This window comes from Hypomesus transpacificus, unplaced genomic scaffold, assembly GCF_021917145.1.
Source record: "Hypomesus transpacificus isolate Combined female unplaced genomic scaffold, fHypTra1 scaffold_48, whole genome shotgun sequence".
NCBI lineage: Eukaryota > Metazoa > Chordata > Actinopteri > Osmeriformes > Osmeridae > Hypomesus > Hypomesus transpacificus.
This window is the reverse complement of record NW_025813996.1, coordinates 105,164-133,041: the sequence shown is the minus strand read 5'-3', so window position 1 is coordinate 133,041 and position 27,878 is coordinate 105,164. Positions and strand designations below refer to the sequence as shown.

Here is a 27,878-nt window from a genome sequence, read left to right as displayed (position 1 = left end):
TCAGCTCTGCCTTTAATACCATCATCCCCGCTCTGCTTCAGGACAAGCTCTCCCAGCTGAACGTGCCTGACTCCACCTGCAGGTGGATCACAGACTTCCTGTCTGACAGGAAGCAGTGCGTTAAGCTGGGAACACAAGTCTCTGATTTCCGGTCCATCAGCACTGGATCTCCCCAGGGCTGCGTCCTTTCTCCTCTGCTCTTCTCCCTGTACACCAACAGCTGCACCTCCAATCATCCGTCCGTCAAACTCCTGAAGTTTGCGGACGACACCACCCTCATTGGGCTCATCTCTGGTGGAGACGAGTCTGATTATAGGTGGGAAGCGGACAACCTGGTGACCTGGTGCAGCCAGAACAACCTAGAGCTCAATGCTCTTAGGACAGTGAAGATGGCTGTGGACTTCAGGAAGAACACAGCCCCACTCACCCCCATCACCCTGTGTGACTCCCCAGTCAACACTGTGGAGTCCTTCCGCTTCCTGGGCACTATCCTCTCCCGGGACCTCAAGTGGGAACTGAACATCAGCTCCCTCACCAAGAAAGCACAACAGAGGATGTACTTCCTGCGGCAGCTGAAAAAATTCAACCTGCCAAAGTCGACGATGGTGCACTTCTACACAGCCATCATTGAGTCCATCCTCACCTCCTCCATCACCATCTGGTACGCTGCTGCTACTGCCAAGGACAAGAGCAGGCTGCAGCGTATCATCCGCTCTGCGGAGAAGGTGATTGGCTGCAATCTGCCTTCCCTCGAGGACCTGCACACCTCGAGGACCCTGAGGCGAGCGAAGAAGATTGTGGCCGACTCCTCCCACCCTGGACACTCCCTGTTTCAGTCACTCCCCTCCGGCAGAAGGCTGCGGTCCATCAGGACCAAAACCTCACGCCACAGAAACAGTTTCTTCCCTTCCGCTGTTGGCCTCCTCAACAAGGCCAAGAGTTCACACTGACTTTAATGACTTCATGTCTTAAAACAATTGCATTTGCACTACTCACAATTTGTGTAATATTTGTATTTTATATTGTATTTTATAGTGTAAATTGGCAACTTATATTTTATTTTATGGCAACTTATATTGTATTTTATTGTATATTTTATTTTTATTTTATTCCCCTTAGTATTGCTAGTTTATGTATCCTTAGATACATAAACTATCCTTAGTTAGACCATATATCAAAATTTAAGATTCCTATATGTTTATTGTATGCACCTTCCTGCCAAAGCAAATTCCTTGTCTGTGCAAACTTTCATGGCGAATAAATCCCTTTCTGCTGTACACATTCATTGTTGACTGATAAGAAACACTTTACAGCATAACTACATTTCAACAAGTTGAGATAACACCTTCAGTTACTAACTATCAATTATCCAGGAGTATTAATTATGGTTCCTCAATATACATTTAACATATTACAATGTGGCTATGTGTTTCAGCAGTAATTTTGGTGTCCCCCTCAGGAATTACTCTTGAGAAAATGTCATATAATTGTCCCCCCCAAAGTAGATAGCACATTTTCGCCAACCTCTTTATGTGTGAGACAAACTTATGGCGTCAGATTTGTGTCGTGTTAGAAGTCGTGTTATTCTTTCACTATCAGATAGTTCCTTTTCACTTGCAAGATATAGTACTCGTGAACAAATTCAAAAACCGAGAGTTGTAGCCAGTGGCGATTTCTTTAAGACTGCAAGGGAAGCTCAGCTTCCCCTAAAATGTAAAAATTAAATGTAATGTAAAAATATTTGCTATTGTGTTAACATGTTAAATGCATTAGAACACGTTCATCTCGACGACGGGTTCGTTCAGAATCAGCTACATATAGCAGGTCGACTGACTGGATTTGCTTCTCATACATTCCCGTAGCGTCAGAGTGCATTTCCCTGTTGAAGCCTGGTGTCCATGTATGGAAGCAAATCGTGACCAACATTTTCATAACGCATTTGCAGAAATGCTTTTTCATTTTAAGAATGTGGCTGCATTATTTGACTCATAAATGAAATTAGTAATCAATCATCCTATTTGCATTTTAAAGGTCACATGATATGCTATTTTTGGATGCTTTTATGTAGGCCTTAGTGGTTCCCTATTACTGTATCTGAAGTATCCCTCTTCGTTTGCTAGCCATGATGTCTCTCCAGGAACTGAACGAGATTCAAAGAACCGAATCAGTAAAATGATCCGAACTTCTCATCACTATTGTGTACCCTTCGAATTAGTTCTTAGAATGTGTGTGTTCTGAATGTGTATTTTTCTATTCTGTATTTTTAAAATGGTATATTGTTTTTATTTTGTGCTATTGTAGAAAGGCCCATCCAGGGACGGGAGTTGAAAATTAGCTCTTGCTAGAAACTCTATGTGCATCACATCAGCTGCAAACTTTGCTCTGTAGCTATGTTTAACTGCATTGTCCCTGTCAAATAAACTAATAAATAAAAAATAACAGCTGTAGCCTGGCTCCTTGTGACGTCGCAAGGAGCAGATTTTCAAACAGGGTGTTTGAGCCTTCATTTTCTCAACGGCGGAGAAGAACACCCAGGGCTTGGTTTACACCTATCGAAAATTCTAGCCACTAGGGGACCAAAGGCAGGCTATGGGAACTCATATTCATGTTAAATAACCTCCTAAAGTGAAGTTTTCATGTCATGTGACCTTTAATTTTCTTCTTCAAAAGTGCTCAATCTTTCACTTAATTAAAATGAAAAACAAATAGACATTTAAGATGTAATTTTCAAAAAATGCCCCAGCAAATACCAAAATTAAATTTGAAATGTAAAATTTGAAAATTAAAATGCTTTTGCAGAAATACTTTTTCATTTTAAGAATTTGGCTGCAGTATTGGACTTAAATAAAATTAGTAATCAATCATCCTATTTATATTAGCATTTCCTTCTTCAAGATTTCAAATGTTATGCCTTAATCAAGAAGAAAACATTGCAGACATTGCTTTTTCGTTTTCGTGGTCTGCCCGCAAAGTACTGCCCATAATTCGAAAACGAAAAAGCAATCTGAGCGGCGTAGCAGAGTGACGTCAGTAGCCGCTATTCTCCAGCTCCCTGCTGACCGAGCTAGCCATCTTGTTCGGTAGGGGCGGTGTGCACATCTGCATTGCATTACATTGCAAATGTGCCGGGAAATTAATTGAATTGCCGGGTCTTAAGAGGAAGCATCACAGATCATGGCGCTCCCTCAAATTGTGCAAACACTGTTAGAATTACCTGAGCATGTAGAATCTAATAATATATCTGAGTCTGATGCCCGTGACCGAGTAGAACAAGTCAAAGAGAGCTTGGCTGCATACTCTGCCGTCACAGATTTACACATTAATGAGGTTGCCATAGTAAACCTCTGTTCAGTCCTGGAACGGCTGGATGCTGTGGAGCCTCAAATGGGACGAGGACGACCAACCATCAACATCCCGTTCAGAGTCCATTGAAAGCTATTTATTTAATGGTTTAAAAATAAAGGAAATAGCGGAACTGTTTGGGTTGACGCACCTTCAATCACAAGCAATTCAATCAAGTGATAAACTTGCCCGGGAAGCCAATGTGCTAGGACCGGCACTGATGAGCGTCCACCAGAAAACACAAGGAAGAAGTAAAACGAAGCATAGAGGATCATAGGAGGTAATAAGAGCTAACTACAGTAGTAAAGTAAAAAGTTAACTTATGGTGGTTAGGAGAAACTTCTGGGGGCTAAGAGGAACGAGGCAGGGGATGAGGATATTGATAGCACTAGAGAAACGAAGAAAAGAAAAATGTGATGCCAAATGGCTGACGGGTCGGGATTGGCCAAATAGTTATTTTGGTAACAGAAATCTTCCATAATGCAGACTTACAAGCTTACTGTCAACTTTATATTCAAACGAAATGCCATGAAATTCACACTGCCTTAAATTGAACATCAGTGTAGAAATGTGGCCTGTGTTTTATATGTTCATCCTACTAAACCAAACGCCTATTAATGGATATAACTTTATCTAACAAGACTTGGTAATGATGTAATAAATAAAAGCTTGAGAAGTGTGTCAAAAATATACTTTATTGAACATTTGCCTTTGAAAGGGGCATGTTAACAGAACTATATAGGCTACAAGACGTTTCAATCAGATATAAGTGGGGGTGAAACATAGTCACTGAGGACCTTCATTGTCCCACAAAAGTAGTCTGGCTTGATGACACGATAAAAAAAAGAATAATGGGTGTGTTTAACAAAAGCTTCTGAAGGCAAGACTATTATTATTTAAATATATATTTTCCTATTGTGGTTATCAGTTAAAGTAGTAATCTTCGTCTTTGCGCCATATAGACACGTCAACAATCTATGCTCGCGCCTAACATAATATATTTGACATCATGTCATGAACGTTTTTACGAAAAATCAAATCTGTTTTAAAATAACATGAATAAACTATATTAACAACATTTCATGTATGTGTGACAACCATTTGCTAAACTTGCTACAAGAGGGCAGGCAACTCGTCTATGGCTCATTCAGCTCCATGTAGGCCTAAATCAGCTTTCGGCCAATGTGAACTTTTGTGCTTGTGCCCTGTTAGTATCCGAGAGCACATTTGCAGGCAATTTTTATTGACGTAAGCAAATAAATGGGGTACTAGTTTACCCATTTTGGTTTCAAACTTCACAAAAATCTGGAAAAATGATTCTATAAAAAAGCTAGTAGTATGAGCCAGGTTCGAGAATCGAACTAAAATTATTGAGGTAGATAGTTTTGTAAATGTTGACTGGAGTTAATGGAATAAAAACGACCGGAAGAGTCGGAAGTCAAACACGAAATGCAATACCACCTACATCCACCGGGGCGGTTGCTTCAAGCCAAGGGGCGAGGGGTGGGGGCTTGAGTTCTCCCTATATTAGACATTCTCTGGTGAATACCACCTACATTTAGGTTTCGTTTTCGAATTATGGGCAGTAGTTTGCGGGCAGACCACGAAAACAAAAAAGCATTGTTTGCGAGGTTTTCGTTTTGATTATGGCATAAAATGAGCAGTCTTGAAGAAGAAAATGCAAATGCAATTGGGATGATTGATTAATAATTTTATTTATGAGTCCCATAATGCAGCCACATTCTTAAAATGAAAAAGCATTTCTGCAAATGCATTTTAATTTTCAAATTTAACATTTCAAATTGAATTTTGGTATCTATTTGCTGGGACATATTTTGAAAATTAAATCTCAAATGTCTATCTCTTTTTCATTTTAATTTATGGAAGATTGAGCACTCTTGAAAAAGAACATTTAAATCCAAATAGGATGATTGATTACTCATTTCATTTATGAGTCAAATAATGCAGCGACATTCTTAAAATGAAAAAGCATTTCTGCCAATGCGTTTTAATTTGAATTTTGGTCACGATTTGCTTCCATATCCATGGACTTCAATGGGACTGCTTTGAACAGTTTTTTTCAGTGCTTCGATATATGGTTCTGTTCGAAACTATACGGTCATTGGATAAATGCTGCGATTAGGTCCCGCCCAGGGACGCTCAGTGTCTCTTGGGGTGAATGGAGGAGTGGGTTGGCATTTTTTGCTCGCGCAAGTCTAAATTACTTTTGACAATTTGGCAACAGCCTTCTCCCCGAAATAGCGTTCTCTTCAAGCCACGTACTATGACAGCTCCCTCATCCACCACCTCATCAAAATAAAATTACAAACCATGATTGACATGAACGATACGTAGGCCTAGGTCCTTTTTTATAGACCTTTACTTCATTGATTACAAAAACCATAGGCCCACTAAACACACCTACATTGACTTTTTTGATATTTTTGTAAATAAATAGCCTAACCAATCACTTTTTAACATGGTTTTTGTATTGGGAAAATGGAGGATAGAGGCTTGGATGTAGGTTTGTTTACACAATTGTACATGATTTATGTAGTTATGATTATTATATTGGGGTATTCTGATTCTTAATGTAAATCTAGACATATTGAGACATATTTTATTGCATCAGCCTAAACGTTTCACAAACTACCATAAGTAAAACGTAGTAGCTTATCATTCTGAAATCATTATTAATCAGTGTTTAATGCATTAGCCCAATGCATTTAAATAAAGAGAAGTAGATTTTCAATTAATGTACATTTTTAACTGATAGGTACAAAAATGTCAAATATGGCACCACGCCAGGAAGTTTGTGGTGGATCTTAGTTTTCCTGTTGGGCTAGTGTTACAGTTGTCTGGTTAAGCAACAACACACGCTGAGCGTGACAGTTAGCCTGCCCCCCGACAGGCTAGTTTCACTGCATAAGTTGCAATAGTAACTGAGTTAGAAATATATTAAACTGGTTTTATGGAATCGAATCAACTGAAAATTAGTCTGACTAACTGACTTAAGCCTGGCTTGTTTGGTAAACTCGCTTTATGGAACAGGCCTCAGCTGTGACTTGAGTTGAGCATTTGGGTCCACCAGCCAGTCACTAGTTGGTCAAACCAACAATAGGCCAGAAAGAGTCATTGGTGTATGCTTGCCTTCGGTGAGCACAAACCATTGTTATCTCACATATATATTTGTGAGAATGCTGTCAAGTTATATTGTTATATCAACTTCTTAGTTCTTCCGCCGTTTTTTTAGCCTTTAACTAGTCCTGCATACTTTCACCGATTCCTACAATTTTTGAATCAAAACGTTCAGCTCCTTCAGGAGATGTTGGCTATGACTTGTGGTATTTCTCACTTTTATACTTTTTAAAGAATTAAGGTTATTGTGCAAATTATTGTCCCATTGAAAGTAATGGTAAATCCTTTCAAATCATTAAAAAGCTTCCTACTCTTTCAACTTTAACTACTTCAGCATACTTTCAGCTAGAGACACCATTAAACCTTTAAAATGTTCACAAGACATTCAGCTATTCCCAAATGATTCAGCTCTTTCAAATATATTCAGCCAATTTTGAATTGTGACAGTTTGAAATACATGGAAAATGTAGCTCCTTCTTGATTTTTATGATTGAGCAGCCAGCAGAGTGGCACACAGTGTGCGGCTGCTCTTTTTCTGATATTCAACTAAATTGTCAAACAAATTCCTCTGGCGTTCATATAGTTTAACTTACAGAAACAAGTTTTACCTTAAAATGTAGGAAAACTTGTCCTCTTTCAGCCAATTTAACTACTAAAGAGCTCATATTTACAGACTTTCAGCTTTGAGCCTTGAAGCGAGAGCAGCCTTTCAAATTCTCTCACTAACTTCAATGGAGAGGTGGGTAAAATTCGTCAGAGAATTTTGAAAGTAGACGTGTTTTTAAACTGCCGGTAGAGTCGTATTTTTGAACGCACAGACATATAAAAGACAAAAGAAATTGCTGGTGTTTTTTTATTGCCATAACAACCGTGAGCTAATCTGGAGTTAACCTTAGCTAACATGCTAGTTTGTCTAGTTTGTGTAACATTGTCTTCCAATTTAAATAAGGTTGCTCAACTTGTAATTTTGGCAATTCGCAGAATTTTATTGCTACATGTTAGTCTGTAACATGAAGGCAAAACTGATTCAACCATTAAAACCATATATCCTCTGAAAGCTTATACCCTCAGGATGTTATCTAATGAGACAAGAGACACGTCCATCTCTCCATATTAGGATGCTGTCCATGCATAATAAATTTGGTATTGGTAAATGGAGTAGGCTATATGGCTGATACTTTTTTGGGCTGTGCCATTTAGGGAAACTGATTCTACCACCTAAACCATGTATTTTCTGAAAGCTTACATCCTAACAGTGCGTTCACACTGCAGCGACGCGAATCGCTTGCCATCGCTTGCCTTCCCACAGTTCACCACGCTCGGGGGCGTTTCAAACAGATACATGTAGACTGTAGTTCTCTAAAGTCACTATTGTAGTTGTCATGGCCAAGTGTGCAGACTTGGGTTTACGTAGTTGCAACATCGATCAAATACAACTTGTATACAACATACAAAACTGTTTAATAGACATACACGTTGACATGTGTAAAAAACGTTTTACTATATTCCTCAGTCTCTGCTAATCTGTCGATACCATAGGGAGTTCCAGCCGGGCTAGCTAGCTAGTTACCCCAGAACGAAGTTACGTAATGTGACTAAACTGAATTACAAGTACAAGCACCCACAACTTCGGCAAACCTTGCGCCATGCATTGTTTTTTTTTAAATTAATATCTCTGTACAAATACAGCTATGTATCTTACAGGACTGGGTAAGCAGCCACACAAACGATTAGTTTCTCCTCCACCTTGAAACCTAGAAAGCTAGAAATGTTTGCCATGGGTGTTACGTTACGAGAAACAAGAAAACACTCCAATTGGCCATCGCTAGCGAAAATCGCTCCTCATTTGCATAAAGTTGAGAAAATCTCAACTCTGTCGCGTCGCGTCGCTACCCAAAATGCACCACGCAAGCGATTCGCCTGGCTCCATAGAAAATGAATGGAAAACATGTTGTCGCTTGCATCGCGTCGCTGCAGTGTGAACGCACTGTAAGGATGTGATCTGTGGAAAAGACTACAGGTTTGAACACAAATTTGATAATTTCTGAACTGTCCAGTCATGCTTTAGGGAGATGCTTTTTTTAATGTAGCATACATAATCATTAGGCTACTAAACCTATACCAATTCTGAATTTTATATGCTGATAACATGATGTACAACTCAGAAATCTTCATCTGAAAAATCTACATTACGCTTATTATTATCAATATGAAAGAATGCTCAATGCATCTCCATGTCTCCTGATATAGGTGGTAGAGATTGAGAGTGAGTCAGAGGCAGGGGTAGCATGCAGGGGCAGTGGAGACAGCTCTGTTGCTGAGGTGAGTGCTGAAAGGTGACAGGTAGTTGAAGATGTCCCGATGCTTATTGGGAAGTTTAGTTTTCAAAATATTTTAATGTCCAGCCCCTCAGTATATGTATAACAACTATGGTAAATAGTTGGTAAATGCACCAGAATGCGGGAAATTGCATCTACATCTCAAAACATTCTTGGGGAGAAACCCCCAGAACTTTCGTCTTGCTAGCAATTGAGTTGCTTGTATTGGGATTTACGTTCCGTTGCACAGTTTAGGTGGTTAAAACATTTTTGTGGCAAAAAGTGTCTTCTGTCAAAGAAGGGTACTCTGCTAGCCTACGTCACTACGTCAGCACACGTTAGTAATGATGTATGGATATTGCTGAGGTGAGTGCTGAAAGGTGACAGGTAGTGGAAGATGTCCCGATGCTTATTGGGAAGTTTAGTTTTCAAAATATTTTAATGTCCAGCCCCTCAGTATATGTATAACAACTATGGTAAATAGTTGGTAAATGCACCAGAATGCGGGAAATTGCATCTACATCTCAAAACATTCTTGGGGAGAAACCCCCAGACCCCCCGCATAATGTGTGTCCCCCCACTCTCAAAATGCTGCTGACGCCCATGGCTACAGTTCTGTCTTCAATGCCACAGCTATGGCTAAACTATATTATGTCTTATTACACGGCTGTTCTTTAATGCTGTAGAATGCTCCATTCACTTGAATGGGGCTTCCCAACGTTCTGCGGTGAACAATTTTCTCATATTTGACCGTTGCTATGCATATCAAGGGAAGTGGCCTTTTTGCCTCGGATTCACGTCTTTCGTAGCACTCCGCAAGTAGTCCGGTAACTTTTCAACCCCAGCGTACTCTGTTGCTTAGCGACCTCAGCTGATTTGAAGCCTAAAGAATGTTCAAAGTCTGTGAAGTTCAACGTCTTTGGCGAACTATTTCTCTGCTGATCAACAATACGAATGGTAACAAATACATTGTAAAAAGACACACTGTGTTAAGTTATTTTTGTTGGCAAGTAGCCGTGTAATAAGCGGGATAATGCATAGAATGCCGGTCATTATTGGGAAATTAAGCCCCGACAGGGTGAACAGCACCCCGACGCGAAGCGGAGGGGTTTTGTGTCGCCATGAAGGGGCTTATTTCCCCGATAATGACCGGCGTTCTATACATTATCCCTTACAAAAGAAAAATTCTCATTTCCGGCGCTTTCAAACAATCAGTGAAGTGTGGATAGCAACGGCAGCTAGCTTGCCTCTAGCAAACTGCTTTTGAATTAGCCATGTCCCCCTAAATTAATATCGAACTTATTTACGTTTTGGGGGTCTTATTTTCAGTTAGCAGACGGTACTATTTGAATCGCAATTCCATCTGAAATACTGCCAGTGACAACGTTGTTACAGTAGCTTGTTTCAAAGGGGGTTCCTTGTTTCAAAGGGTGTTCTTAATGAATTATGCAATATGAGTAGGCTAAATGCTTGAAAATAGCACTAGAAGGGAAAACGGACCCACCTGCAACCGACGCAAGAAAGCACACCCTACAATTTCTCCAGAAATTGTACCCTCTCTAGTTCTCTATCAATATATTTATTGTTTATTTTCCCACCCCTAAGGAACAGTCAATATTTGGACTACATAGACAACGTAGGTGTCAAAACTTTCGTCTTGCTAGCAATTGAGTTGCTTGTGTTGGGATTTACGTTCCGTTGCACAGTTTAGGTGGTTAAAACATTTTTGTGGCAAAAAGTGTCTTCTGTCAAAGAAGGGTACTCTGCTAGCCTACGTCACTACGTCAGCACACGTTAGTAATGATGTATGGATACGATAGAGACATTCTAGCACGCAAGTTGGAGCTTGGATTATGAGTGAAAAATACCACCCCCAAAAGTTTCCAACCATTGGATTTTGTTCAGAAAGTGACTGTATTGCAGTGTACTTCGTTAAGTGTTCGGTAATAGACAGAAACTCGGCTCGCCCTGGCAGTGTGTAGTAGGTAGCTAGTAGGCTACAGTACTGTCTTCAGTGCCACAGCTATGGCTAAACTTTATTATGCAGGGCTGCCAACTTTTTCCAAAAACTTTGGCGTGAGATTTGGTGCCCCCCTTGATGCAAAATGTGATTACATCGGTCTCACTGAAGCATGGTTCCAGAGTCTCATCAGTCACCTCACAAAAAAGAAGGTTCTACACCAAATTTGAATATTTTTCTAAGAAAGTCAGGGACCGGGTCTATTATTTTAAAGTGTGTCTCCTTGACTTTTGGGGAAATGGACCATTTAATAAATTTAAAATATGGACAATGCAACCATATTCAGAACCTGTACACAATGCTCTGTTATCCAAAACATATTTAGATTTCAAAGCATTACTAATATATGTATTATTACATTTACTGTTAAATAAAGTACAATCATTAATAACAACATTTGGTAAAGTTGGTAAGGGTCTTATTCTTGCATGTAACAATGTGCTTTGAACTAACTGTAATAGTGGAATAGGTATTGCTTTACAGATCTTGTTGTATTCTCTGTAAGTGCAGTTGAAATTATATTTGTCTAAGAAAGCTTTATATTCCAAAAGGTTAGCATTATCATCTATAACATCATTTACAAACACAATGCCCTTTTCATACCAATCATATTTAAACAACGATTTCCTATTGATTACCCTATTTTGCATAAGGCTCAAATCTTTTAAGCTAGACATTTTTGGCCAAAATTTGTATAGGCTCAAATTTTTTTGGCAATTTTTTTTGGGGAGGGCTCGAATTTGAGTTACCTGAATTCATCCTTGATTTTTGGGTCGGATTTGTTTTAACATTGAAATATATATTCATATGTGAATTCGGTGTTGTTTAAATTTCAATATTAAGTATTCAATGCCTTTTAAATTCAAAACATGTCACTGATTTGCTTCCATACAAATGTCAGCGCGCCCTCTACTGACATCCTGAATATGTGGACCACAGTGACTGTCAAGCTCGTGGGAGCAACTTCCGGGTCACAACACAAAAACCTATGGAAAATTGAGAAAGAAGATTTCCACACTCTATTTTAATTCCCGATTTCCATGTTTAAGCACATCAAAGAAAATCAGATAAAGGGTCGTTTTCCGTTTTTTGTTTTCCTACTTCAAATGGTCGTCGGGAAACAGCTCGTTTCCCGATTTTGGTTTTCTCATTTCAAAATGAAAATCCGTTGGCCGCAAAATACACGGACCGGACCCCACACACTATTTTAATTCCTTATTTCCATGTTTAAGCACATCAAAGAAAATCAGATAACGGGTCGTTTTCTGTTTTTTGTTTTCCTACTTCGAAATGGTCGTTGGGGAACAGCTCGTTTCCCGATTTTTGTTTTCTCATTTCAAAATTTAAATCCGTTGGCCGCAAAATACACGGACCGGTCCGTGTACCTTGTGGCCATTGGTTTTTCGTTTTAAAATTAGAAAACCAAAATCGGGAAACAAGCTGTTCATTTAGAAATAGCACAACAAAAAACGGAAAGCGACCCATTTTCTGTTTTTGGTTTTGATAATAGAAAACGGAAAAAGAAAAAACGACCCGTTATCTGATTTTCTTTGATGTGGTTAAACATGAAAATTGGGACGTAAAATAGTGTGTGGAAATATTCTTTCTCATTTTTGCATATATTTTTGTGTAGTGACCCGGAAGTTGGTCCCACGAGCTTGACAGTCACTGTGGTCCACATATTCAGGATGTCAGCAGAGGGCACGCTGCCATTTGTACGAAAGCAAATCAGTGACATGAAGTGACATGAATTTTAAAAGGCATTGAATACTTAATATTGAAATTCAAACAACACCGAATTCACATCTGAATACACATTTAAATGGAAAAAAAAATCTGACCCCAAAATTCAAGACTCGGATATTCAGGTTGCTCAAATTTGAGCCCCCTAAACAATTGGACCGTAAACATTTCAGAGCCTATCAACTTTGAGCCTAAAAATGTATATCTTAAAAAATGTGAGCCTTATGGAACAATAGGTTCATTGTAATCAATAGGAAATCATTGTTTAAATAGGCTATGATTGGTATGAATTGTGTTAAGTTTTTGCATTGTGTTTGTGAATGTTATAATTTAGATGTCTGGTAACCTTTTTGAATATAAAGGTTTCTTCAAAAAATATAATTTAAACTGTACTTATAGAGAATACAACAAAATCTGTAAAGCAATACCGATGCCATTATTACAGTTAGTTCAAAGCACATTGTTATATGTAGAAATAAGACCTTTACCAAATGTTTTTATTACTGATTGTACTTTATTTGACAGTAAATGTAATAATACATATATTAGTAATGCTTTGAAATCTAAATCTTTTTTTTATAACAGAGGATTGTGTGTACAGGTTCCGAATATGGTTGCATTGTCCATAAAAAAAAAACATTTCAAATTCATTAAATGGCCCATTTCCCCAAAAGTCAAAGAAACTCACTTTAAAATTTGGTGTAGAACCACAGAATGTCTAATATAATATGTCTAATATAATATATAAATCCTTAAACAGGCTTTGGTAGAACCTTCTTTATTTTGTGATGTGGCTGATAAGACTCTGGAAACATGCTTCAGTCCTATGTAATCAAATTTTGCATTGAGACTCTATTGCTCTGCGACCAAATTTATCGTTCATCTGCTCGCCTATGCGCCCTCTGATGACATCCTGAATATGTGACTGTCAAGCTTGTGGGAGCAACTTCCGAGTCAAAACACAAAAATCTACGCAGAATTGAGAAATAAGATTTCTACACACTATATTACTTTCCGATTTCCATGTTTAAGCACATCAAATGACAACAGGTCGTTTTTTCGTTTTCCGTTTTTGTTTTCCTATTTGTAAATGGTAATCGGGGAACAGCTCGTTTCCCGATTTTGGTTTTCAAATTTTAAAACGAAAATCCATTGGCCGCAAAATACACGGACCTGGACCCCACACTCTATTTTAATTCCCGATTTCCATGTTTAAGCACATCAAAGAAAATCAGATAACAGGTCGTTTTCCGTTTTTTGTTTTCCTACTTCTAAATGGTCGTTGGGAAACAGCTCGTTTCCCGATTTTGGTTTTCTCATTTCAAAATGAAAATCCGTTGGCCGCAAAATACACGGACCGTGAGAAATTGTTGAAATGCGTGTGTCACACGGCAAAACCGTGAGAGTTGGCAGTAGTGATGGGAAGTTCTGATCATTTTACTGATTCGGTTCTTTGAATCTCGTTCAGTAAAATTATCGAATCTTTTTTCGAGTCATATGTTTATTTCAACGGAGGGGGGGGGGGTGCAATTCGTCAAACACGTATCATATTCTCATGTAGGTTAGTGCATAACATGTGCACCAGCAGATACTATTTTAAAAGAAATTCCTGCATTAAAATAATGTATCATGAGAGTTTGTATGAATTGGTCATTTATTATCACACTAGCATTTAATTATCATGGCAAATAATTACACTGCACTAAACTTTAAGTGTAAATGTAAAGTTAAAATAACAAAACCAGTCAGTATGATGACCTGAGCCAATATCATTCACGTCTTACTAAAATGGCGGCCATGCGAAAGGGAAGGAGGAAACTGTTTCCTCCACTACAAAATACAATATAAACAGAAAAAAGGATCCAAAGACTCGTAGAAAGACCGAGTCGGGAAATGAACAAATCAATCGTTTCCTCTAGCAACCAGTACTGAGCCTATGCAGGTCACGTGGAAAATGATCCAAAGACTCGTACCCGAAGACCGAGTCGGGAAATAGAGGAATAATTTCTGTTTACTTGGACGAGCCTATGCAACAGTCCCGATGCGCGGCCACGAGAAAATGAATGAATCACTCTTTAAGAGGACTCGTTACTCCTGAGTCCTTGTAAGGATTCGTTCAAAATGAACGAATCGTTCACGAACGACACATCACCAGTTGGCAGCTCTGTATTAGCCTATGTCAAAAGAAACATTCTCATTTCCGGGGCTTTCAAACAATCAGTGAAGTGTGGCTAGCAACAGCAGCTAGCTTGCCTCTAGCAAACTGCTTTTGAATTAGCCATGTTACCCTAAATTAATATCAAACTTATTTACATTTTGGGGGTCTTATTTTCAGTTAGCAGACGGTACTGTTTGAATCGCAATTCCATCTGAAATACTGCCAGTGACAACGTTGTTACAGTAGCTTGTTTCAAAGGGGGTTTGGTTGTTTCAAAGGGTGTTCTTAATGAATAATGCAATATGAGTAGGCTAAATGCTTGAAAATATCTCTAGAAGGACCCACCTGCAACCGACGCAAGAAAGCACACCCTACAATTTCCCCAGAAATTGTACCCTCTCTAGTTTAGAAATGCATCAAATCTTAGTCAAGTTTTTACCGTAAGATGGTGTTGACTTACTTAAGATAGGCCTTCTGAAAAAGGGAAAATGGAGAGGGAGAAATGTTGGTCGGTATATTTTACGGTGGTCCTAGAGTGCCAAACACACCTACTAATGCGAGTACAACCCCCAAATGAAAACCCCCCCCCGAATATGAGTAAACTCCCCCCAAATAGGATGACTTGCTCACCTCCCCCCATATACATAGACACGCTCCCCCAAATGGGACACAACATTACATTAACTCAAAAAGGAAAGGGTAGGTACAACACAGCCACTATTTACATTTTAGAACGTTTTTTTTTTTTTACAGGAACCTAGATCAATTTAGAGGTAGGTAGCAAGATTCTACAAATAGAGGAGGTATTGAAAGTAATTTCTTGCAATTATTTAGCATCTATTTAGCTAGAAATAGATGACCTCTTATGTTTTTTTAAATACCAATACATGATTGAATATGGTACACTAACTTAGGACAAAATAAAAAAATACTAATATGTGACACAGGCAATAGTCTAGATGAAGTATATTTGGACAGTTTCAATACTTAGATACATTTAGAAAGAACGCTGTCAGACCTGAGCCAAAACCTTACAGTAACGCACTAAAAGGAATGATAATATCACACTTGGTAGAGTTGGTACTTAGCTACCTAACTTTCCAACTGGCCATAATGTACTGATTACTGTGCTTCGCTGTATTAGGAAATTTGTCTTTGGCCAAAGTTTGGCATGCGTATAATCTCACTGCATTCATAGCTTCCTTCCTTTCAACCTTTTTTTAATATATAATAAGCAATCAAGCAGCATAAGGTACAGCAGAATGCCTCTTAAGGGGACACTTACATTTGTAAACACAGATGCAGATGGCTGCGATGGCCACAAGCCCACCCAAGATGCTCACAGTGATAATGATTGTGTTGTTCTTTTGGGTTCCTTTTGGGGGAAAAACAAAACAGAATGTCACATACAAACTATGCAGTTCAATGTGAGCTACATTGATAGTTGACTTTAAACCCCCCTCCCCCCTCCATTCATGCATCAATGTTTATTTTATACAGATATACAGGAATGTCTTGGCAGCATACCATGTATGCCTGGATGTTATGCATATAACACCACTGGATATTTTGCTTCCCTATGGGTTAAAATACTTATATTGTCCTTTGTTGTCTTCTGTTAAAATAGTTCCACTGTTGGCTACCATCAATGATTCCACTGTTGGCTACCATCAATGATCACCCACCTATATCACTGTGGGGGAGGGTGATACTCTTATTCAGTCCACTGTTAATGGAGATGTTGACTTTGCAGATGAAGCGGTCTCCCTCTCTCCACTCTGCTTGGCACAGGAGAACGGAGCTGCGAAGTTTGGAACTGTGATTGACTGACAAAGGTTCCAGTGACCCCTGACCCTGTCTGAACCAGGTGAAGTTGACATCTTGGGTGTGGAGGCCCTCCAGAGTGCAAAGAAGCAGTATACAAGACGAATTTTGGTTGTGCATCGTCAGGACCAGATCTGGAAGAATTGTTACAGAGCAAGATCATAAACGCAGTGCTGGCATTCAGAAGAGGTGTTCTTAACTAGACCAAGCTTATGTATCTGTCCCTGTTTGATAGTGAGAGAAGAGTAAAAGTTTTTCATTGATACCTTCAACTTGAAGATCCACAATGTGAAATTCATCAGAGAATGGTGGTGGTATGACTCTTGTTATTGAGCAGTTGTATTGACCAGAATCTGAAACCTTAGGGTCTGTAATATAAAACTTGCCAGGATGTCTTAGTATGTCAAACCGTGATGGACAAAATCCTTTTGTAGTGATGTTGTCTTGCACTTCATAAACGCAGAATAAGGTCCCATTTGTTCTCCATTGAAATTTCACGTAGTCTTTAAATGCAAAGGATGAGGGGCAGGGGATGTAGACAGGATGGCCTTGCATGGCTTTGATAACGGCATCTGATGGGAAACGAAACAAACAAAATCCATTTGAACGTTGCTTTGGATAAAAGCATCGGCCAAATGACTAAATTAAAATTATAATTACTATGAGAAGGCCAACATGATAATGGATTGAATTGGTGTCCAATATGCCAAAAATACAATTGATCATGCCCTCATTGGACAGTATTTGTAAAGAAACAATATACTTTGACTTTACCAATGAGTAAAGCTATATATGCTCATTGTATTACAGCTACAACCATATATGGTAGAAAAACCTACTAAATACAATTAAATACAATTTCAATCTAAATACAAATCTACAGAATGTCTCACCTGATGATGTAGTGAATCTGAGTATAAGAAGTAAAGGGATTATATACAGCATACTGAATTCACACTCAACCAAAAGGACACAGAGCTGTATGTCAGTCAAACGCTTTCTGTGTCTGTGTCAGCCCACACATGCAGACACACACACACACACACACGTCTCCTCTTCCTGTTTAAGGCTTGAAAACAAACGCCTACAGGGTCTTACTACTCCATTGATTGACAAAACCCCAGAATCTCCCTTCTTCCTGAAGCAGTAATAGCAATCTTCTGTAGGAATCATCTGTATCTTTGCATTGTGCATTTCCATTTGAGTTACTTCAGAGGAAGAGTCAGAATAAGGTTCCCCAAGAGAGGTTTCTTAGTCCTCTGACTGTGTGACTGCCATTGTTGTGTTCATCACCACACTACACAAAATCCCCATGAAACTACCAAAGATCTGTCATAAATTTACGAGAAATAATTGTGTACAACTGAACAACTGCTTTTAGATATTTTTTGAATATTACTGTAGAATGAGTAGCCATGTCATCAGAGGTGTACTTAGTCACATTTCAGAAATTATTGTTGCTGTATCTTTAAGATGACACACTAACTGCTTACAGGAAATGGAAACATGCAATTTCACAATACGCTTTCAGTGTCACAGCATACTGCAGTTAGCAATCACAGAATGAAAATAACGAATAAAAAGACAGTTTTTTTTATTTGGAAGGGATCACAAAATATGGTTCAACACTGTAATGTCATGATCATATATATATAGTATGTATTGATTTTTAAGATTTGTTTTGGCTTTATTTCTATAGAGACAGTTAGTGAGAGATCTCCTGGGAAACCTGGGCCGGTATTGAACCCTTGCCCCTGCGTTATGGCCTTAGCCTTAATGGTACATACACTACTCAGCGTGCCACCAGGGCACCCCCCACCTGTGATCAAACATAGCTTCAATCATGTTGAGAATATCAGTATATCAGAATATATCAGTATTCTGAAGTGGCCAATGAGATTTATTAGTGGCCCAAAACTTTTACATGCTACTTTATGTCTTTCAAGTTTCCATCCAGTCTCTTAACATTGTGGTGTAGTTTTCTTGCTGCAATGAAGATGTCTCACCTTGTAGGTTCTCGAGTCTGTAAATGTGATGCAAGGTTCGTTGGCAACGCTGGAACATTTCTGTGGTCGCAATCTAGGTCACCTTATGAACGAGTTGTAAGATCCTAACTATTGCAACAAACAGACAGAAAGTAGAAACAGTATATAGGATGACAAAGCAAATATAACAACTCTTTATAAGGAAATACACAGGTTGGACCATTTCTTTCTCAAGTAGGACATGGTTTTTATACAGAGACAAAATAAAAAATATTTGTTTTATTAGATTAAGCTCATTAAGTGGCCCTGATTAATGGTGAGAGGAGAATAACAAGTTATACAAGTCATACCTTTAATTTGAAAATGTACACTGTAATAAAATATTATGTTGGTGATATGAGTTGGGTTGTTGCAAAGCTGAATACAGTACAGTTGAATAGATGTATGTGACAATCCTGTAAGGTGCAAGGTGCAGCCTCTGTGGATCAAGCTTGTTGGTACAGCAAATCCCACACATGCTCAATTGTAGATCTGGAACATTTGGAGGCCAGGGCAACACAGGAATGTAATGAATGCAGGATGCTGACCATATTCTATCCGTCTGTGGTGGAGTGCAAATAAAAATATTTTACCCAGTCACTATACTCATCTATGATTTACTCTTATACATATCACTCAGCCACTGCCTGTCTGTCTGCCAGCCTGCCTATCTGCCTGCCTGTCTGTCAAAACAAGAATGGCTAAAGCTTTTGAGACCTCCTCCATCTATATCAATGTATCTAAGCAGGATGTCCTGCAGGAGAGGATTCCACAAATGTTTATAGGACCTGCATTCTCTCTCCTATCCTTTCAGTTTTGAGGGTTGTTATCCATACTAGATGTACTACACAGTAAGTTACGGAAAACGTTGTTTACTTAGGAGGACATCTAGTGTTCATGTCTGGAAATCCCGTACTCATGTTACTATATACTTTTATTGTTACTTTGTAGCAGTTGCCGTTACAACATACATACAAGTACACATCTTCCATGAGCCATTCAAAATGTTACTTGTGTTATGACCTGTTTATGCACGTCAACCTAAGAAAACTAGTACGGTGGAGGTTAGGGCATACTGTAGGTAGTTTAAAGTTGGGTAATGCTTTTCTTGACCCTGGTGACACATTTATGCTTTCACTCCCCACCAACCTTGTCAGTAAAATGTTATGGTACTGTTAAAATGATATTGATGATACTGTATTTTTTTGCGAAATGAAGGAATGAACCCCTAGTTCAGGAATATATCTATGTGCCACTAATCCTGTCTTTAAAGTAATTTACTAATACATATATCAACCCAACAATTTTGCTGCCTGTATTTCCATGTATCAAGATGTCAACCAGACTATCACGGAGCGCACGGCGACGGTGCGCCGGTCTGCGTCACCGGAATTCTAAGACGCACCTGTTTCGAGTTGGGACTAATTAGGACGGCTATATAAGCCGAGATGTTTCCGACTTTGTTGTGGAGTCTTATTCTTGTTTCATGTTAATGGCCGTGTGGCGTCTGACTCTTGTTTTTTGTAACCCTGTTTATTTCGAGTAAAGACCTTGTGCGCTTTCATTCAAAAGACGCTGACTCAATGCCTGCTTTATCACACAGACACAAACAGAAACACCTTTTTATTGAATATTTAGAATACATCTAAATGTACATCTAATGAAAGCCCTGAAACCTGAACTGAAACCCATCACCCATCAACTATCATGTTAATAAAATCAGACTTTTTTTACTAAGTAAACTGAATTGGCCTACTTTTTAGGTAATTTAATACACTTTAAAGTACACTTATAGTGTATTTGAAGTTTACTTTCGAATTTAGTAAAGTAGCCTGTGTAGTGCACTTTTAGTTTATGAAGTCTACTTCGTAAAGTACCTCAAAATATACCTTTGAATACTCTAAAGTAACCTGTGTAGAGCACTTTCAGTTTAAGAAGTATAATTCCTAAAGTATACTTTCAAGTGCACTTTCAATTCATGTAAATACTTCAAGAAGTAAACTTAATAAATGTCCATTTACTATGAGTTATTAAAATATTTAAATGTTATGTTCAAACGCGGCCGATCTTGCGTCACTTGATGAGAACGGGGGCCCTCAACAAGTGACACTGCAGATTATTAGCTGAGAGAAGCTATTTACTGCATATGCACTCACGTTGTAATAACCCGGCTCTTCTTGATCAAACGTAACAGTCATTTAACTCAAGAACTTATATTGACAAGAAGTGAAAGCCAATAGAACACTCCATTGCAACACCAGCGCCCAGTAGCAGAGCTACGCGTCCGCCATTTTGGGGTGAAAGCGACTTGGCAGTCCACTAGCTTGTTGCTGTCGCTTCGGCAATATCAACTACTTTGTAAAAAAAAAAAAAGGAATGACGACAACACAGAATAACGTAATCACTAGACTAGTGATCATCAAATCAATTTTAACAGTTTATTTCACACATGCATCAGATAATCAGGAATGTTGGACAATAAATCAGAATCAGAAGGGATTTTATTCGCCATGAATGTTTGCACAGACAAGGAATTTACTTTGGCAAGTAAGTACTAAGTAAGTACTAAGGTGCATACATTAAACATATAGGAATCTTGAAACTTAAATATGTGGACTAACTATACAAAAGGAGCAAAGTCTAGCTAAAACTAAGGGGATTTAGAATAAAGAATAAAATATAAAATATAAGTAGCCATAATTGACAATCTAACCTAAAAATACAGATAGTGCAAAGAGAAGGATACAAGGATACAATAGTGCAAATTGCAATGTGCAGGGCGTCATTGTGCAGATTGTGATTTAAAGTCAGTGTGAGTCCTTGGCCTTGTTAAAGTGGCTAACAGCGGATGGGAAGAAACTGTTCTTCTGGCGTGAGGTTTTGGTCCTGATGGGCCGCAGCCTTCTGCCGGTCACCTTCTCAGCAGTGCGGATGATACGCTGCAGTCTGCTCTTGTCCTTGGCAGTGGCAGCAGCGTACCAGAGGGTGATGAGAGGTGAGGATGGACTCAATGATGGCTGTGTAGAAGTGCACCATCATTTTCTTTGGCAGGTTGAATTTCTTCAGCTGCCATAGGAAGTACATCATCTGTTGTGCTTTAATATAGAACAGCAATACAACAGCTTTACAGTATACAGTTTTTTTTGCAGTACTGTCTTATATTAATGACCGTTAAAGCAAGACTCAAATGTGTATTTAATGATTAAACTGATAACAAAAAAACATATACAAGACAATACAGCATTTACTGTAGGTGTATTAAGTGAACAACATTTACTGATGGCTTCATTTAAGAAATGTTCTTTTGCGCTTCTGATTTGGCTGTGAGATTCTCTGATTTCGGGTACACAAGATATGATGTATTCTAATCCTTATCAAGAGTCTAACCATGTAGGTGACTTTTTGCACTTCTTTGTGTCACACACTACTCACCTGCACTCACACACAATCACCATACTACTGGTAAATAGCTTAATACCTATCCCAACTGTGTGGATAACTGAGCTGATGTTTTTTCGGAAGTTAGACTCCGAAGCTATTACTAAATCTACTTTAAGGCCCATCTCTCCTAACTGGAGGTCATCATAGTGTTTTCCCTTGAGGAATGCATACTGTGAATCGGCAGGGATATCTGTGGTCAAGGTATTATACTCCTTACAGGGACAATCTTCATTGTCTGCAAATTTCCTCACAACCCTACTGGCCATATACCCAGCTATGTAAACCACTACATTTCCATCATGGTCATCATGGTCAAGCAGATGCTGCTGAAACTTGTGGCCTCATCTCACTCAGCAGGTCCAGGGCACGTTTTGGACACCCTCAGGGATCTTGACATCCGACTCTAGCACAGCAACACTCTTCTGGAAATACAAAATACACACAAATATTAATGTGAATCTGAATCAACATGCACCAATCCTACAATTTTCAATATTTCATAATTACTATTTGTTTACAAACAAGTATTCATTACTTCAATGAAATCATTTTACAGTTATCACTGACACCTTTGGCTTTTTTAGTCTTCTTCAACTGGTTCACTTCCCTAATTTAACAGTTTGTTGTTGCTTTTGGCATGTCTGTATATAGACCTCATGTTATTGAATATAGCTGGCCCTGGTACTCTCCCTGACTTCTCTGACTCACTAATCGAGTGGATGACCACAGAGCAGTCCATTGGCTCTCCTTGATGTATAATAAAACAAGTTATTGTAGTTTAAATATATAAAATTTTCTAAAAATTCAGAATAACCTAAGATCACTTACCATGATCTTCAGAACTAAAAAGATATTTGGTGGGAATCAAATTGATTGTCTAGTAAATAGTCCATTGGCTGCTCCACCTGGTCAGCTTTGGCTCCCGCATTAGCAGTGACTGGTGGAGTCAGGTGGCTGAGTGGTTAGGGAATCGGGCTAGTAATCCGAAGGTTGCCAGTTCGATTCCCGGCCGTGCCAAATGGCGTTGTGTCCTTGTTGTGTCCACTTCACCCTACTTGCCTCGGGGAAATGTCCCCGTATTTACTGTAAGTCGCTCTGGATAAGAGCGTCTGCTAAATGACTAAATGTAAATGGGTCATCTACTTTACAATCAGTAGTCACTCTAGTATAGCTGTGTTCATCCATAATCTTGTCAGTAGTGATAATGATCCTGGGACCTTCCTGGGAGATATAGCAATGTTCAGCTGAAATCTGCTCCGTGTCAATGACGACCTGGGGACTCTCCTGGGAAGCGTATGTGCTGAACTGCAGCAAAAAGGTGTCAGGGTCTTGCTCACAGTTGGTCTTCTCTGAGTTATTAAACATCAATCCTGTTGCCACAGCCCGGTATTCACACTCAAACTGGACAGAGTCAGGGCTGTCACGGTTACCACCACGAGCTGAAGACACAAACACCATATTAATTACAGTTACATCTTACATTAAAGATTTACAATAAACCATGCAATGCAAGGTACTGACTGTTGATTTTTACATACCACTAATGGTTGAGTAGGCATTCTCAAGGCAGTCTTGATTCAAGCGATTCGTCAAAAGATAGGAAACCTGGTGACGTTCGTGGCGATCACCAGATCATTTTCAAGCACTACACATGGGATCTGTTTGGTTCCAGGGAGAGCACGTACAAGCTTCAGGTGGGGGAGCTGCTCCATACACTTTTCCAAGAATGGGAAATGGGCAGATGCATCTGAGAGAGCAGGCTTCAGCTTGTGGGAATCCTTGAGCTGCTTGGAGTTGAAACAGTTGAATATGCCATCAAAGTTTTCACAGAATTTGGCAGCAACCGTGTAGTTCCTCTGCGCCTGACCTGTGAGTTGCTTTACATGTGCCAAGGTCTTTATCCCCACAGCAACGGAATGGCTCAGGACCTCAGGAGTGGCAAACCTTACTTTCATGAAAGCAAACGGTGGGAGATGCACATGCTTCTTAGTAAGACGGCAACACAATCGAATGTCCTGTTTGTTGTTGCAAGTATACAGGTCTATTATATTATTGTTCAGTATATATTCTTGATCAGATGTGGTGGATCCCACAGGCAGAACACTCTGACAGCATCTACTTCAAAGTACATTAACCCGCCGACAGCTAATCCCCAAGATGCATTCCTTAGATGCTGTACCCACCTGGCACACCTTTAAAAGACAGTATAGTATGAATGTTTTTTATTTTTAGGTTGAAATAATTAGGTGATTATTTGAACACTACAATCAGTTAACGTTATCGCAGTTAAAATAAGTTGCTAATTAATAATAATATTCAGGCCCGGAGTGGCCATCAAGAGAATCGGGAGAATTCCCGGTGGGCCACTCTGCCCGCTCATAAATTGGGCCAGCAGATTGCCTGCTTTCTCTTTGTTTTTTCACACACCTAATAATATATGTGTAAAGTTTGTTAAGTTACTGTGTGACTGATAAGTAAGCTAATAGGTTACGCTAGGTTTTAATCTAAATAAGCGCATGATCAGACCGTGCCGTTTTCAGTTGTCGAGCATGCCCTCTTTCTCAAGCACAAGAAAGGTCTGTCACTTAATAAATCTAGATTCCTGCAAGGGTGGGAAAAATATGTTTTCTCAAAAGCCCTGAATCTTTCAGGTACAAATTTGGGTTGTAATTTCCAGAAAATCTAACAATATGAGTCCAACGTAATGCTAATATTAGATAAAGCTCAAAAACTATTTTGCACTGAAATTAATGCAAAAAAATGCGCTCGCATCAATGTGAAGTTCCAATTTCAGCTCACATAAAAACCTTGACTAGGTCCTAGGTTCGGGTTAAGCCCCGAAAGTTCAACGTATGGCTCGGCCCCTGGTGGGGATGGGTTGGTTTTGGCCATTACACTCCCGGGGTGAAAATGGGTCCCATTCTGGCCCTGTAAGCCTATTTATTTAATTACGCAGCCCCCTTGTCAATATCTAGCATCCCCTCAGCACCTGCATAAACAATTCTCTAGCACCACCCTAGTAACTAGCTAGTATGTAATTATAGTGCTATGCTGTTGTCCAGTACTTTCAGTTGGACACCCCACAATGGGAGCACACTACCGAAGCACCACCTAGTGCAGGGGTGGCCGACCAGTCAGAGACTAAGAGCCATTTTTTTTTACCTTGTTACTGCAAAGAGCCACATCCTACACACGGGCACACGTGAACATCGCCCCATCCCTTTCTCACTCTCTCTTTCACACAAACACAGACACAGACAGACAGACAGACAGACAGACAGACAGACAGACAGACAGACAGAGAGACACAGACCTCTGCTCAGACAGATTTACTGGACCCAATGTCACCAGGGCCGGAGTGGGGCCACTTTTCAGCCCAGGAGATTCAGGCCCAAGACCGGCCCACTTTTTTTGTATACCAAACAGAGCCGGATGCAGTCTGCTTTGACTGGGGGTGCAGTGAACTTTTCTGGGGGGTATCATGATTACAGAAAGGGATTGTATTATTTTTTATATTGATATCATTTTTGAGACTGCTTAACGATCAGTGTTAATCAGGCAGAGCCAGACGTTGTAAACATTCTGGGCTTAGCCCCATAGGACGTATGGGTTTGATGTGATGCAAGATAGGGACTTCCACACTTAATGCGAGCGTGCACAGGGCCCAAGCGAACATTTTTGGCCAATATTTGAGCACAAAACAGTTTTGTGAGCTAAATGTAAAATAAACATAGACGTTTTTCAATTGGTAAAACCTTGTCTAGTGATGCCATCACTCCGGCCCTGCTCCCATCCATCCTTGCTGACGTGTATCGTTATGGTAGGGGCCCGCTATCGGTAGCCTATCTGAGAAAACGCTTTGCAAAAGACGGGCTATGGACCCAACCAACTCTATTTGGGAGGGGAGAACTCCCTCACATGGTACAACCCATGCAGAGGCTGAGGTGTCAAAATGCGGAACGTGTGTAGCCTACTTTAAGAGAAGATAAGACTAACGTGACAACAAACAACTGTATCTGCTTTTCTGCCTGACTTGTGATTACCTTGTTCTTGCGACATTCAGTCTCTTTTGGAAATTCCTGGTCGATGTTAGCATGGAGTGAACTGAAATGGCGCTGAAGATTTGAATCCTTGAAATGCGCTAATGACGCCTAGCATAAGGCAGAATGGCTTGCCATTACGTTCAACAAAAAATATCATATTCATATTTGCGTTTTGCTGAGCATTTTTTCTTCAGAGTGAACTTGACACCAATTGCTTACTCAACAACAAGGTTGTCAGACGTGCATTTGCTTGGGATGAAAATATTGAACTCAACATAAACATTGAACACACATACATAAAAAACAACACAAACACAACATTCGATATGAATGTAAGAGCCGCACGAGACCAGGCAAAGAGCCGCATGCGGCTCGGGAGCCGCGGGTTGGCCAGGCCTGACCTAGTGACCGTTACCAAAAAAGCATCAAGAGTTTCACCTCTTGTACCTCTATACTCTTTGTCCCAATTACAATTAAACAGTTGACATAATAATCCAGCTCTTTTTATCAAACGTAACAGTCATTTAACCCATGGTTACAATGGTAAACCAGTACAACAATGACAATTGACAAAACACTACAATCTAAGCAGACACATCAAAAAAACAAATTTCATGAAGTTACATTTGTATTTCGGCAAACTCATCAGCAAATTTTAACACTATTTACCGCCTTGCATCATGGGAATTGACCAGCCAAAGAGTCACGCTATCTTCATTTTTTCACATCGTTATTTCGTTTTTCAGTCAGTTTGACAGTATAACCTTAAAATCCATAATACAACCCTTCTGTCTGCTTGTTTATCAAGTAGCTTTTTCGTTTTTTCCATTAATACTCCAATTGATGATTATTAGTATAGTATAAGAGTATAGAGATTCAAAATGTTTTGGCTGTAATTAAGGTTACAGCTTCAGTAACAAAAAAAGATTCAATGTGCAATGCATAATAGATTTTCCTAGACATTAATAATAAAATTAATACTTAAATGTTTATATATACTTAAAAGTATATCAAAAGTGAATTATTGTCAAAGCATACTTAAAAGTATATGAAAAGTGAACTAAAAGTGTACTGTCCATTTTTAGTATACTTCTTTTTCGTATAAGGGCAGGGACACTGACAACATCGGCAACCCTGCACCATGCATTATAATTTTTATGTAATCTTTAAATTCAGTCTCATCACATTATGTAGTTCTGAACAGGAATGGGTGTGCAGCCACCCACGATAAATGTCTCCTCCATCTTGAAATTGTAAAACCTCAACCAACGGTTGCTACGTTACAGGAAACAAGAAACCAATCCGATTGGCCAACGCTACCGTTTAACACTCCTCATTTACATAAAGTTGAGAAATTACAATTTGCAACGCTCTGCTTGCCTTTCCACACACAATGTCCTACACGAGTGTCAATGCCCGGTTTAATTGAAAATTACGCCCCGCGCTATCCGCTCCGCTGTTGGACACGCACCTTTAGCCTCCATTTATTTTGTCTTGAATGGCTGTAAGGTACTGCTCACTTATACTTTCATATTCGCTGCAGCAAATGTGAGATACAACTTAAAAATGTCCAGTAATATGTTTGTGAATTTGTGACTATAGCAGAGGGCAGCTGCTTCTTTTAGGTGAACGCACAACTGGCATGCTTACGGAAACCAGTTAATCAAAAACCACTTGGGCTATAACACCGGCGGCTCGGGGCGGGCTTGCAAGCGGGACTGGTGGTCTTACGATCAGCTTCATTGCTAACATTACCAGACGAGGTAGCACTAGCAACAGGTGGCTCCAGACGAGCAACTAGCAACCTCCTTAAACTCCTTAACTTTC

The 27,878-nt window shown here is 39.4% G+C and overlaps 1 protein-coding gene across 5 annotated transcripts in view; it reads right to left on the bottom strand.

Moving 5' to 3' along the window:
* LOC124465372 overlaps window positions 1–17,660 on the bottom strand; it is a 39,468-nt gene extending 21,808 nt beyond the window's left edge. For 2 of the 5 annotated variants that reach the window (XM_047017110.1, XM_047017113.1), the window contains exons 1-4: window positions 17,437–17,659; window positions 16,810–17,115; window positions 16,405–16,677; window positions 16,005–16,094 (exon numbers count right to left, since the gene is read on the bottom strand). In XM_047017110.1, coding sequence (XP_046873066.1) covers window positions 16,005–16,094; window positions 16,405–16,677; window positions 16,810–17,115; window positions 17,437–17,488 — 721 coding nt within the window. In that variant the 5' untranslated portion in view covers window positions 17,489–17,659. Of the gene's footprint in view, window positions 1–16,004; window positions 16,095–16,404; window positions 16,678–16,809; window positions 17,116–17,436 lie in introns of all 5 variants that reach the window. The other 3 variants (XM_047017109.1, XM_047017114.1, XM_047017111.1) reach the window with 3 other exon arrangements.
* Window positions 17,661–27,878: the final 10,218 nt, after the last annotated feature.